General features: G+C 41.7%; 1 protein-coding gene across 2 annotated transcripts in view; it reads left to right on the top strand.

Annotated features, from left to right (window-relative positions):
* Nucleotides 1–13,786, top strand: part of GCGR (glucagon receptor) — a 56,093-nt gene that overhangs the window by 16,117 nt on the left and 26,190 nt on the right. For both annotated transcript variants that reach the window (XM_075846688.1, XM_075846687.1), the window contains exons 2-3: nt 9,265–9,405; nt 13,005–13,101. In XM_075846688.1, coding sequence (XP_075702803.1) covers nt 9,352–9,405; nt 13,005–13,101 — 151 coding nt within the window. In that variant the 5' untranslated portion in view covers nt 9,265–9,351. The remainder of the gene's footprint in view (nt 1–9,264; nt 9,406–13,004; nt 13,102–13,786) is intronic.

Genomic DNA, 13,786 nt, shown 5'->3' with positions numbered 1-13,786 from the left:
CATACGATGCGGGTGTCGGCTGTATGTTACAGCCGACACTTCACAATAATGAGCGAAATCATGCTCGAGCGCGATCCTGCTCGTTTAACTCGTTAAATGCCGTGGTCAATAGCGACCACGGCATTTATATCGTTAGAAAGAGGGGCGACCCCCTCTAGCAGATCATCGCGCCCCATGCAATGCAATCGCAAGGGGGCGGGGCGATGATTGCTATGGCAGCCTGGGGCCTAATTAACGCCCCCAGGTCCACCATCTTCATACACCTATTAAGCCCTGCCTCCGGCAGGGCTTAATAGGTGCCTGTCAGAGAGACGATATACTGCAATACCTTAGTATTGCAGTAAATAGTGCAAGCGATCCAACGATCGCTGGTTGCAGTCCCCTAGGGGGACTAATAAAAAGAGTAAAAATTAGTACAATAAAGTTTTTTTTTATGTAAAAAAAACCCAAAAATATTAAAAGTTCAGAAAACCCCTCTTTTCCCATTTTTCCTCTAGAGCATTGTAAAAAAATAAACATATTTGGTATCGCCGTATCCATAAAAGTCTGAACTATTAGAATATATAATTATTTAACCCGCACGGTGAACGCCGTAACAAAAAAACATGTAAACGCCAGAATTGCTATTTTTTGGTCACCTCATCTGCAACAAAAAATGTAATAAAAAGTGATCAAAACCTCGTATGTAGACCAAAATGTTCTGTCTCCAATTTATGCAATGCACCTGTTCACTATGTTTACACTTGCTGCTGATGTCTACCGTTAATCATGGGATGTGATGTCCACCCTCTTGTTTGGGCTTTGCCCTTGTTGTTATTTTGTTTAATTTTCACTGTGTGGAGGCCCTCCCTCCAAATGTGTTTTCTACTTGTTTGTTTCAAAACCAATAAAACTTTGAATATGAAAAAAAAACCTTGTATGTACCCCAACTACAGCTCATCCCGCAAAAAATAAGACCTCATACCACTTAATCGACAGAAAAATAAAAAAGTTATGGCTCTCAGAATTTAGCGACACAAAATAAATTTTATTTTTGACACTTAGTTTTTTCCTTGTAAAAGTAGTAAAATATGGAAAAATCTCAATATATTTGGTATCGCCGTAATCATATTGACCCGCAGAATAAAGTTAACATCTTGCTTTAATTGCACAGTGAATTCCGTAAAAACGAAGCGCAAAAAACAATGGAGGAATTGCTGTTTGTTTCGTTTTCTACTCCACAAATAATTTTTCCCCTTTCCCAGTACATTATATGACACAATAAATGGTGCTACGAAAAACTACAACTCGTCCCGCAAAAATCAAGCCCTCATAGGACTATATCTACGGAAAAATAAAAAAGTTCATAACATATCATAGCCAACAGTATTTCAGTCATATATTATGAAAATATATTGAGATGTCGCTGGGCTCCGGACAGTTAAGAGGCGGTCGGGAGTACGGAAACAGCCGAGCTACGCTGTTTCCATCACTTTAATAGAAGTGAATGGGAGTTACGGAACTAGCGTATTACGCTGTTTCTGGAACTCAAGAGCTATGTAGATATGCCATAAATGTCTGCGATGAGAATACCCCTCATGGCTGTGTCGAGGGAAAAAGTGGATTTTGAGCTCTGTGCCAGTGAAAACAGATCCCGGACATAATATATTTAAAAAAATAAGTATTATAAAATTAAACAGCACAGAATATTGAACCTATTTACAGTAAATAAAACAGTGCCAGTGCTGTGCAGATACAAGCTATGAGGAGAACTGCGCTGGCGCTATAGCTTATTAGGGGCACTCTGCTAACACGGATTATGGGGGCACTATTTATAGGTAGTGCATAAGTAGCAGTCACACCAAGGTTCTGGTGCCAAGGGGCATATGGTTTTAGGGGCCCTGTTACAGATTTTGGGCACAGAAGCTTCAAGTTATGCCTCTTTGGGCCACTCTGTTGAATTGTTAATGGGTTCACTCCAAAGGCGTTAAAGAAAACCTTTCACCTCCCCATACATGTGCAGCTGAGTGCAGCATGTAATGGGGAGGGATGCACAAACCCTGGGGCACTTTACATTTTTTTCCTACACTCCTCCGTTATTTAGGCAGCGGGAAGATGTCAGGTGATTCGTAGCAAAACAGGCGTAGACCGCAGCACAACACGGCAACAGCACAGCACGGCACTAGAACTGGGTAACACGGAAACACGATACGGGATACAAGAACAAGGTACACTGGGAAACTGGAAGACACTGGGAGACAAACAACGCTCTGGCAAAGAGCAAGAGGGCAGAGCCCTTTTTATAGCCCAGGGCATCCTGGGCTAGATTGCGTGTATATATATATCTCTATGTTAGTGTGTATATATGTATGTCTCTGTGTGTTTATATATGTGTGGGTATAGTTATTAGAGTGTGATATCTGTGGTGTTACATAGGACTGCAGAAAACATCTACTACATTATCTTTACTCAGAGTTACCACTGTGTCTTATCTGTGGTGTTACATAGGACTGCAGGTAATACTACTACATTATCTGTACTCAGAGAGTTATCACTGTGTTATCTGTGGTATTACATATGGCTGCAGGTAACATCTACTACATTATCTGTACTCAGAGTTATCACCGTGTGTTATCTGTGGTGTTACATAGGACGGCAGGTAACATCTACATTATCTGTACACAGAGTTACTTGGGACTGCAGGTAATATCTACTACATTATCAGTACTCAGAGAGTTATCACTCTTATCTGTGGTGTTACATAGGACTGCAGATGATATCTACTACATTATCTGCGCTGTGTATATATGGGTATGTATGTGAATGTGTCTTTGTGCTTGTATATATGTGCCTTTTATGTATTTTTATATTTTCCTCTCAGCGTATTTATGTGCCTGTGTGTGACTGTATATATACAGTATGTGTATGTATGTCTATATATTTACCTTTATATATGTATATATTCCAGAATGTTTGTATATATATTTGCCTGTTTGTCTAAATATGTATGTACAGTATTTATGTTCCAGTATGCGCTTGTCTATAGATGTGGTTCATTTTTGTTTGTGGAGGGCAGCAATAGAGAGTCTCGCACAAGGCGCCATCCAACCTAAGGCTAGCCCTGCCAGTGGGCCCCCAACACATGTTTTCAACTGCAGAAGGGCATCCGATGGGGTAAGGCTTACGTAAGCAGCGTAGTTCGCTGTGCTACTCTGTTTCTGTAAATTTCCACAGAAGTGAATTATTGTTAGGGAAAGAGCATAGCATAGCGAGCTACGCTGTTTCCGATAATGCTACACTGTTTATGTAACTTCCATTCACAGCCACTTGCAGTATAATACCCAATAGCTGCCCCCACGCAGTATTATGCCCATAGGGTATATGCACACGCAAACTCAAAAACTTCTGAAAATACGGAGCTGTTTTTCTATTGAGTCAATGAAAAACGGCTCCAAAAACGGCTCAAGAAGTGACATGCACTTTTTTTTCATGGGCGTCTTTTTACGTGCCGTTTTCAAAAAATGAGGCGTAAAAAAACGCCCCGTTGGAGAAGAACGCTGTATTTCCCATTAAAATCAACGGGCAGACGTTCTGCTTCCGTTTTTTCAGGCGTTTTTCGAGGCGTAAACACCCCGAAAGACGCCTGAAAACACTACATGTGCACATACCCTTATAGTGGCTCCCCACACAGTATAATGCCCCTATAGTGCCTCACACACAGTATAATGCCCCTATAGTGCCTCACACACAGTATAATGCCCCTATAGTGCCTCACACACAGTATAATGCCCCTATAGTGGTTCCTAAAACATTATAATGCCCCCAAAGCTGCCCCACACACAGTGTAATACCCTTATAGTACACTCCATACAATATAATGCCCCCATAGCTGCCCCACCCATAGTATAATGCCCCCATAGTGGCCCTTACACAATATAATGCCCCCATAGTGTCCCTTACACAGTATAATGCCCTCATAGCTGCCCCATACACAGTATTATGCCCATAGGGTATATGCACACGCAAACTCAAAAACTTCTGAAAATACGGAGCTGTTTTTCTATTGAGTCAATGAAAAACGGCTCCAAAAACGGCTCAAGAAGTGATATGCACTTTTTTTTCATGGTCGTCTTTTTACGTGCCGTTTTCAAAAAATGAGGCGTAAAAAAACGCCCCGTTGGAGAAGAACGCTGTATTTCCCATTAAAATCAATGGGCAGACGTTCTGCTTCCGTTTTTTCAGGCGTTTTTCGAGGCGTAAACACCCCGAAAGATGCCTGAAAACACTACGTGTGCACATACCCTTATAGTGGCTCCCCACACAGTATAATGCCCCTATAGTGCCTCACACACAGTATAATGCCCCTATAGTGGTTCCCAAAACATTATAATGCCCCCAAAGCTGCCCCACACACAGTGTAATACCCTTATAGTACACTCCATACAATATAATGCCCCCATAGCTGCCCCACCCATAGTATAATGCCCCCATAGTGGCCCTTACACAATATAATGCCCCCATAGTGTCCCTTACACAGTATAATGCCCTCATAGCTGCCCCACACAGTATAATGTCCCATAGCTGCCCCTATACAGTATAATGCCCCCATATAGTATAATGCCTTCATAGCGTCGCCCACACAGTACTATGTCCCCACAGCTGCTCCCACACAGTATAATTCCCTCAAAGTGCCTAATAAAAAACTAATAAAATAATTACCCTTCTATCACCGTTCCCACGATGAATGGAGGCAATCCCTCTGCTCCTCCGGTCTGTACTATAAGTGGCTCGGCGCAAACAGGCGCGATGACGACAATGCATCGCGCCGGTCTGTGCCGAGCCGCTCACGTCCGCCGTTACACAGTGAATGCAGCTGACTGCTCCCTGCTCAAGCATTAGATTTAATAGTATCTGCGTCCTGAGGACACAGATACAGTTGACACAGGGACAAGTCACCGCGGCCCAGCCCGCCCCTGGGCCTCCCCATCTTACTGGGCCCGGGGCCACCAGCCCCCCAACCCCAAACCACGAGCTATGCTTTTGGGTCATTCTAAAGAGCTCACTGAATTAGAGCGTGGTACTCTAATAGGATACAGCCGTTGTAACAAGTCAGTTTGTGAAATTTCTTCCCTCCTAGATATTCCACGAACAAATATGAGTGGTATTATTGCAAAGTGGAAGTGTTTAGGAACCACAGCAAATCGAATGGAGACCATGTAGAGTTACAAAGCGGGGTCGCTGAGTGCTGAGGCGCATATTGTATAAAACTCGCCAAACCTCTGGTATGCACATCAGGACAAAAACTGTGCACCGGGACCTTCATGGATGGGTTTCCTTGGCCGAGCAGCTGCATGCACGTCTTACATCACCAAGCACAATGCCAAGCGTCGGATGGAGTGGTGGAACGCAGTCGCCACTGGACTCCGGAGCAGTGCAAACGTGTTCTGTGGAGTGATGAATCACGCTTCTCTATCTGGCAGTCTGATGGACGAGTCTGGGTTTGGTGAATGCCAGGAGAACGTTACCTGAATGACTTCATTGTGCCAACTGTAACGTTTGGTGAAGAAGGGATAACGCTATGTGGTGGTTTTTTAGGGGTTGGCCTGGGCCCCTTAGTTCCAGTGAAGGAAAATCTTAATGCTTCAGCATACCAAGACAATTATATGCTTCCAACTTTGTGGGAACAGTTTGGGGTTCGGCCCTTTTCTGTTCCAGCATGACTGTGACTGCGCCCCAGTGCACAAGGTCCATAAAGAAATACAAATATAGGGGGAAATACCTGCGCATGATGGTGTAGTAGTTTATGAAATTAGCCAGATAAAGAGTCAGTGCTTAGTACTTACACAATCCCATATGGGAAAAACAGCTTGCCTGGTTCTCCTGGACCTCGCTGGTTCACCTTCTCCTCTGGGTGTGGTGGGGATTATTACAAACTAGTAAATGGTTCCGTAAATATATAGAATACTGATGACGTAAACACGAACAGTCCTGGCTCTAGTGTCCAGTATTTCCTTCCTGCCTCAACTCTCCAACTTTATTGAGATGCAATTAATCTTTACTTCGTTAATAAACCTGTTCCCTCTACTATTGACAGGACATTCCTCTTATTTCGTGTTTCATTCGTTTTTATGTTGTATGTTATATATGTTTGGTATTATAATTACTATTTTAGTCTAGTACAATTTACTGTTAGGCCTAATTTTCTGCCGTTATAAATTGCATGAAAAAACAAAGCGATCGCTGGTTCAAGTCCCCTAGGGGGACAAATAAAAAAAGTTAAAAACAGTTAAAAAAAGTATTAAAAGTTCCTAAAATCCCCATTTTCCCCTAAAGTACTGTTAGAAAACAGAAGATTAACATAACTGGTATCGCCGCATCTGTAAGGGTATGTTCACACACAAACTCAAAAACGTCTGAAAATACGGAGCTGTTTTCAAGGGAAAACATCTCCCGATTTTCAGACATTTTCTAAGCCACTCACGATTTTTACGGCCGTTTTTGGAGCTGTATTCTATAGAGTCAATTAAAAACGGATCCAAAAACGTCCCAAGAAGTGACCTGCACTTATTTTTCGCAGCCGATTTTTTTACACGGACGTTTTTCAAAACCGCCTGCGTAAAAAAATGGCCCGTCGGTACAGAACGCTGTTTTGCTCATTGAAATCAATGGGCAGATGTTTGGAGGCGTTCTGCTTCCGATTTTTCGGCCGTTTTTCGGGCGTTTACGGCCCGAAAAATGGCCGAAAATAGCTGTGTAAAAATACCCTCAAAGTCCAAACTATCACAATATAGCGTTGTTTAACCCCCTCGGTGAACGCCGTAAAATAAATAAATTATAAAAAAGTGATCAAAAAGTTGAATACACTCCAAAATGGTATCGGTGAAAGCTACTGCTCGCCTTACAAAAATGAAGCCCTCACATCACTAAATTGACTGAAAAATAAAAAAGTTATGTTTTGTTTTTTTTAGCAAATAGTTGTTTTTTAAAAAAAAGTGGTAAAACGTATAAATGTAGTATTAGCGTAATCGTATCAATCTGTAGAATAACGTGATAATGTTGTTTCTACCGCCTGATAGACACCGCAAAAACAAAACCCCCCCAAAAATGGCGTAATCCGAGTTTTTTTCCCATTTCACCACACAAATAATTGTTTTTCAGCTTCCCAGTACATTATATGTTACAATAAATGGTGCCATGACAAACTACAACTTGTCCTGCAAAAAACAAGCCCTCATACGGCTATGTCAACAAAAAAAACAAAGAAGTTATGGCTTTTGGAATGCGGGAGGAAAAAACGAAAACTAAAAAACTGAAATTGGCCGTGTCACCAAGGGGTTAAAAGCCATAGTATAGAATTGCATATTTGAAAATTTCCTAATTTGATGTGACTACTGAAATTGTTCTTTTTAGCTGTAGGATCATCCCAATGATACCTTGTCTCCACAAAGCAACCTACACCTGCAGGGAAAGGTGGAGCATCTCACAAATCACCTGCAGCTCTGTGTGTTATTATTTAAATAATCCTTGACTAAAGAGAGATAAAGATATTAGCATATGAATTGAGGAATTGCTATTCGTAATTTCCATACTATATTATTCTCCAAAGGTGGAGCTTTGCCGGTGGACAGAACCTTAGGAAAATTCGACATGTCTGCAAATACAAATACGCATTGTGAAATTATGACATTTTATCCGAGCAAATAGAATTATGTCTCCTGAACACAATAGCCAGGGAGCTATATATAGTCATGTTCCTTTTTTTATCTAGTGCTATAAAGCTCTTTTGTAAAACACATGTTCAACCTCATTAATCTTTGACACATGAAGGAAGAGATTCTCCATTGATATTTTACTGAAAAACAATTGCGTACATTATAAATCATGATGTTTGATTGTATATTTTATAACTGAGGAATATATACATCTATGAGTTTTCCTCTGTTACAAATTGTATTCTCACTTCTTATTATATTTGTTTCTGAGGAAGCTTACTGAAAACCAAGATGGCTGCCATTACAGCTCCCACAAGAGTCCCCAGGTTTTCCTAGATCCCTAAAGACCCCACATACCTAGTTATGTAGTGGTACACCCCAAAACCTGTATACCTAGACTGTTTTGTCATTCATTAGTTGTAAAAAAAAATGTTGAACCCATGGGGAAGTTGCAGTAATGACCATATTGGCTGTCACTCAGACATCAGAAGAAGGTAACTTGTAGGGGTTGTCCACCCTTTCATGTGTCAGCTCATCTGAGTCCATATTCCCTAATAGGGCATTGTAAGCATAATTGTAAAGAGAACCTGTCTAGTTGATCATGCTCTCCGATGTGAACAGATTAAGATGATCCTACTTAGTGTTCGACAGCTATCTCTGTATGCACACCCATACATGAAAGACTGTCAATCCTTGCCTTAGGGCATAGCATTGATTTATTTTTATAAAGTTGGCATTGAAAAGGGCATTTACAATCAGACAGATACTTCTTTAAACGGGTTATGAGGGGACCAAAAATGATTAGCGGTGTACTCACTGCAGCATGTGAGTACACACGATATATTCCGGTCCCCCGTCGCACTGATTCTGAGATTTTCTTACATTTTTATAGCACTGCCGGGGGACCGGAAGTCCAGCTGTACAGTCTTCTTTAATAACGATATGACTCTTCGTAATGTGACCGGCCTCGCTGTACTCTATATACAGTAGTACATCGAGTGCATAAAGTACAGCGGGTACGGTCACATGACGAAGAGTCATATTGTCATTAAAGAATATTGTGCAACTAGACTTTCGGTCCCCCGGCAGCGCTATAAAATGAGATGAAAATGTCAGAATCAGCGCGACGGGGACCGGAATATGTATTAGTGAGTGTACTCACATACTGCAGTCACTACACTGCAGTATCATTTTTGGTCCCCACATAATACCTTTAAATTAGGGCATCTTATCAAAGAGAAGTTGCACCCAATAAATGGCTCTCTTGTCCATTGGTGGGAGCGGGGTAAAGCTCGCACAATGTATATTATTAACTGTCACTGAGCCGCCATGACCAATCTAAGCATTAAGAGAGTTTACATATGGATTCCTTACAACTGGGTAAACACATTGATCAGTGAACCCATTAGCATTTTTTTATTGGGGCTTCTTGTCGATTCTTTAGAAGTAGGGAGGTCTGTCTGGTGATCGATGCCCTTAAAAATGGGCAAGAAAAGTTACAGTAGACAGTGTTGATGACATGCTTTGATATTCCTGTAGTCAAGTGTGAACTTTTTCTATCCCTCTTCCTTAGCTCTAGCCTCTGTCTTGTGCACTTCTCCTGAAAGCTCCATCAGAAGAGAGCAGAAGACCCTCCAGATGAGGTTATCAGTGCCCAGTGATGCCCCTGATTGCCCTCCTCCGTATCTTGCTCTTGCTGATATTTCTCTGCCAGGTACAAGAATGAATGGAAAGATATTCTTCTGCTTCTCACACTATGTACCCAGTGATCGGCCTGAACACACAGATTGACCAGTGTTTCTTGGAAGTCCTCCAAATGTGCTCATGAGGGAATGACCAGGAGAGCAGGTCACATCCTCTATGTAAGAGGGAGACGTGCACACACAGCGACATGTATCATACATGGATGTAAATAAAAGTGACAGTTCACAGACAATGTATTTCTAATAAATTGCAGGCCTTACGAAAAAGCTGCATTAAAGTGCATTGCAATTCACATTTGGTATTAACATCAACATCAGGGCTTATTCAGACGAGCGTATTATACGTCCGTGTGCTGTCTCTTTAAAAAAACGGACAGCACACGGATCCATGCAATTGAATGTGACTGTTCACACGGCCGTTGTTTTAACGGACCGTGTGAAGGGCCCTTGAAAAAATAGGACGTGTCCTATTTTCACCGTTTTCACGGATCCCTCAACAGGCTCAAGTCTATGAGGGATCCGTGAAAATGAATTCCTGCACGGGTGCGACTCGGACGTGAAAAACGGCTGTTTTTCACGACCGAGTCTACACTCGTTCATCTGAATAAGCCCTAAACCTTCCAAGGCTAAATGGTAAAGACATTTAAAAAAGTAGATCTGTGCCTTCAGTTTATTTGACGGCCCCATTGACTTGCATGGGCCTCACGGTCACGGAATCTCGGACCAAAGTAGGACATGCTCGACTTCTGTCGGAACGGAGCAACGGGACCGTCAAAAAAACTGAAGTGTGCATGGCCCCATTGAAATGAATGGGTCAGGGTGCTAGCCGTCAGAAAAACGGCTACCACCCTAAAGAAAAAGACTGAAGTGGGCGTGAGGCCTTATTGATTGTTGCACTTGCACTTTTTACTCCCCATTGGGGGTCTTTTTGTCTCCTATATCTGAGACCTTTTGTATTCCTTCTTGTTTATTACATCTTTGCATACATGTCTGCCAGTATGAGGCCCCATGCACACAAACTTATTTTTTTCCTCCCGTAAATACTGGCGTAAATACGGGTCCATTGTGAGTCTGTTGATATTCTCTATATGTATCTTGTATATGTATTAGTAATGTGGCATTTCTTTCTTGGCTTCAGGAATACCCACCATTTCTTTCCAGTCTGTGTGTGACCTTTTATCTATATGCTTTCGCATATATATTTTTATGGACCTAATAAAAATCTAATTTTATAGATATATCTTTTGTCCTGTATGAGTTCTTCTTTGGTGTCTGCTGTTTCGCATGGATTTTGGCTCATGGGGTCGGTGTTATTATATTGTACAAAGCAGAAAGAAATACTCTGTTCACATGTTGCATTTTTTGTCACAGTTTTATCGCAATTTTACCAAAATTTTTACATAGAACAGCATGTAACCATTAGTCAACAGTGTACAGAGATATTAAACAACGAGAAAACAAAAAATAGCCCAGGGCACAAGGGGTCAAGTCGTAAGATATACTCTGATGTAGGTTTACATAAACTGGGGATTGCAGACACCTATCCCAAATGTTCTGAAACTTGTTAGGGCAATTTCCGTGCTTATCGACCCATTGCATATATGGTAATTGAATTGATATTGACCTATTTAGATATTGAGGCCAGCCATGTCCTAGCGGTAGCTTTTTCCACATAATATAGAGTTTCAACAAGGAAGAAACACTACCCAAGTTGTGTAAGATTAGTTATACAGCAAAGTTATAAATGTCCTGCTCACTGCAAGAGAACAAGAATTACACTGTCCATACAATCATGTTCATATTTTATTTTTATCGGCAGACCGCACCTTTCAACTATTGGGAAAAAAATGTGTGCTTTATTTTTACCCATGATCCTCATTTGGTTTCTTCTCTGAAGAAGTGCCATAAAAGTATAACCAAGCATATTGTGATTGAATGTGTAGTTATCTTATGTTTAAAGGAATTATGTGGGGACCGAAAATGATTATCAGTGTAGTCACTGCAGTATGTGAGTGCACTCTCTAATATACATTCCGGTCCCCCGCCGCACTGATTCTGAGATTTTCATAGATTTTTATAGCGCTGCCGGGGGACCAGAAGTCTAGTTGTACAGCCTTCTTACATGACGATTAGACTCTTCGTCATGTGACTGGCCCAGCTGTACTCTATGTACAGTAGTACATCGAGTACATAGAGTACTGCGGGATCGGTCACATGACGAAGAGTCATATCGTCATTAAAGAAGGCTGTACAACTAGACTTCCGGTCCCCCGGCAGCGCTATAAAAATCTATGAACATCTCATAATCAGCGCGACGGGGGACCGGAATGTATATTAGCGAGTGCATTAACATACTGCAGTGACTACACCGCTAATAATTTTTGGTCCCCACATAACCCCATTAATGCTGGCTTAGACCTGCATTTCAGCTTCAGTAAAGCAATTAGAGTGGGTGGGGGCTACTGACAAAAGTTGGGATGTTGTCTGTTAACAAGTTAGGGTATGTTCACACGCTGAGAGGCAGTTACGTGTGAAAAGACAGACTGTTAACAGCTGCCTCGTTTCACACGTAAAAGCTCCTCCTCGTAATTTACGAGGCGTTTGAGACGCTCGTAAACCTTGAGCCGTGCTTCATTGATTTCAATGAAGAACGGCTCAAATTACGTGGCAAAGAAGTGCCCTGCACTTCTTTGCCGAGGCAGTAAATTTACGGGTCGTCGTTTGACAGCTGTCAAACGACGACTCGTAAATAACAGGTCGTCTGCACAGTACGTCGGCAAACCCATTCAAATGAATGGGCAGATGTTTGCCGACGTATTGTAGCCATATTTTCAGACGTAAAACGAGGCATAATACGCCTCGTATACGTCTGAAATTTGGCCGTGTGAACATACCCTAAGGTTGACCACCAATTTGCGAAAACCCAAACTAAACACATATCTACAGGATTTTGTAGGACAGTGCTGTGCTGTTCAGTGCAGGTTTTTATTATCACACTCCTGCAACTTTATGTTATTGAATTGCTATTCATACGACTCCACTAAATCTATTCTCTAGCCGCCAAAGGTGGAGCTTCACATTCAGGTTTACAGATGTGTCCTCCCATAATTTCTCTCTAAATCCAACTTAATCCGAGATGTATGGCGCAAGATGTTAAACAAACATGTAGAAAAAGTATACCTCCGACAGATGCCTCCGATAGATGACATCCATCAGCCATCTGTTGCCCATTTACTTCCATTAAAAAAAAACATATAGGTCATAGCCATCCAGTAAAACAACATATACGTTAAATGTATACATTTTATTCAACATAAGAGTCTATGGGTAACGGATCGCTGCCGGATGGAACCCATCAGAGGCATCCATCGGACGTCTGTCGTCTATAGACTCACATGTTAAAAACATGTATACGTTTAATGTATACTTTTTTATACTGGATAGCTTAGAACACTGGCCAGAATCATTGTATATGTACAGTACATGAGAATGAGCCAGGGATCGGGTTACTGCCATTTAGGAAGCAATCCCATATGATGCAATTACCCTTTGCATAACACCACTTTTCTACATGTCTATGAATTGGTTTCAATGTCTGTTTTCGACACAGGCTATCTCAGCTCAGATAATGGATTACCTGTATGACAGCTGGAGGAAGTATGAGACCGAGTGCCAACAGAATATGTCCATGGAACCCCCTTCAACAGGTGAGTTACAACTCTTTATCATTACATAATGAAGACACAATACGTTGTATCGTTCATGATACAATATACATATATGAAAGATTAAATAACATAGAGAGATTACTCCACCACCTTAAGAACATAAAACCAGCTGTAGTATGGCAGTAGGAAACTACAGGCATCTCCTTGGTTGTGCAGGTCTATCTACAAATTTAGGTGAGACTGCAATACCCCACTCCCCCATGCAGGGTTGGACTGGCCCACCAGAGAACCAGAGGATTCTCCAGTGGGCCCAGGCACTAACACAATAATGGGCCTTAATGGTCCAGCAGAAGACAACCCCATTGTGAGGTGACTTGGAGCCAAACACTTGCCACTAGGGCCTATTTCTTATGAGTAGATTCACAAATTACCTATAAGACCTTCTTGATGATATGTCCTGAGTTTACAATGATAACAACAAGGATTATGATGAAATTAAAAGTGGACATGTACATGTTCTATATAGATGGAGGGTAGGCCCTCGGAATCATCTCTTCTGGTGGGCCCAAGTAACCCCAGTCCAATGCTGCCACCATGTAACAGCCAAATTTATGCTATAAGGTTGACATATGGGAAGTTGTTTGGTGGACTCCGCACACTATAAGGGGATGTTAACACAGAGAAATTTTTCACGCGGAGTCCTGCTCAATCTTTGGAGAGATTC

Source organism: Rhinoderma darwinii, chromosome 13 (genome assembly GCF_050947455.1).
Source record: "Rhinoderma darwinii isolate aRhiDar2 chromosome 13, aRhiDar2.hap1, whole genome shotgun sequence".
Classification (NCBI taxonomy): Eukaryota; Metazoa; Chordata; class Amphibia; order Anura; family Rhinodermatidae; genus Rhinoderma; species Rhinoderma darwinii.
Note: the sequence above shows the minus strand (reverse complement) of the source record. Positions and strands in the feature narration are given on the sequence as shown.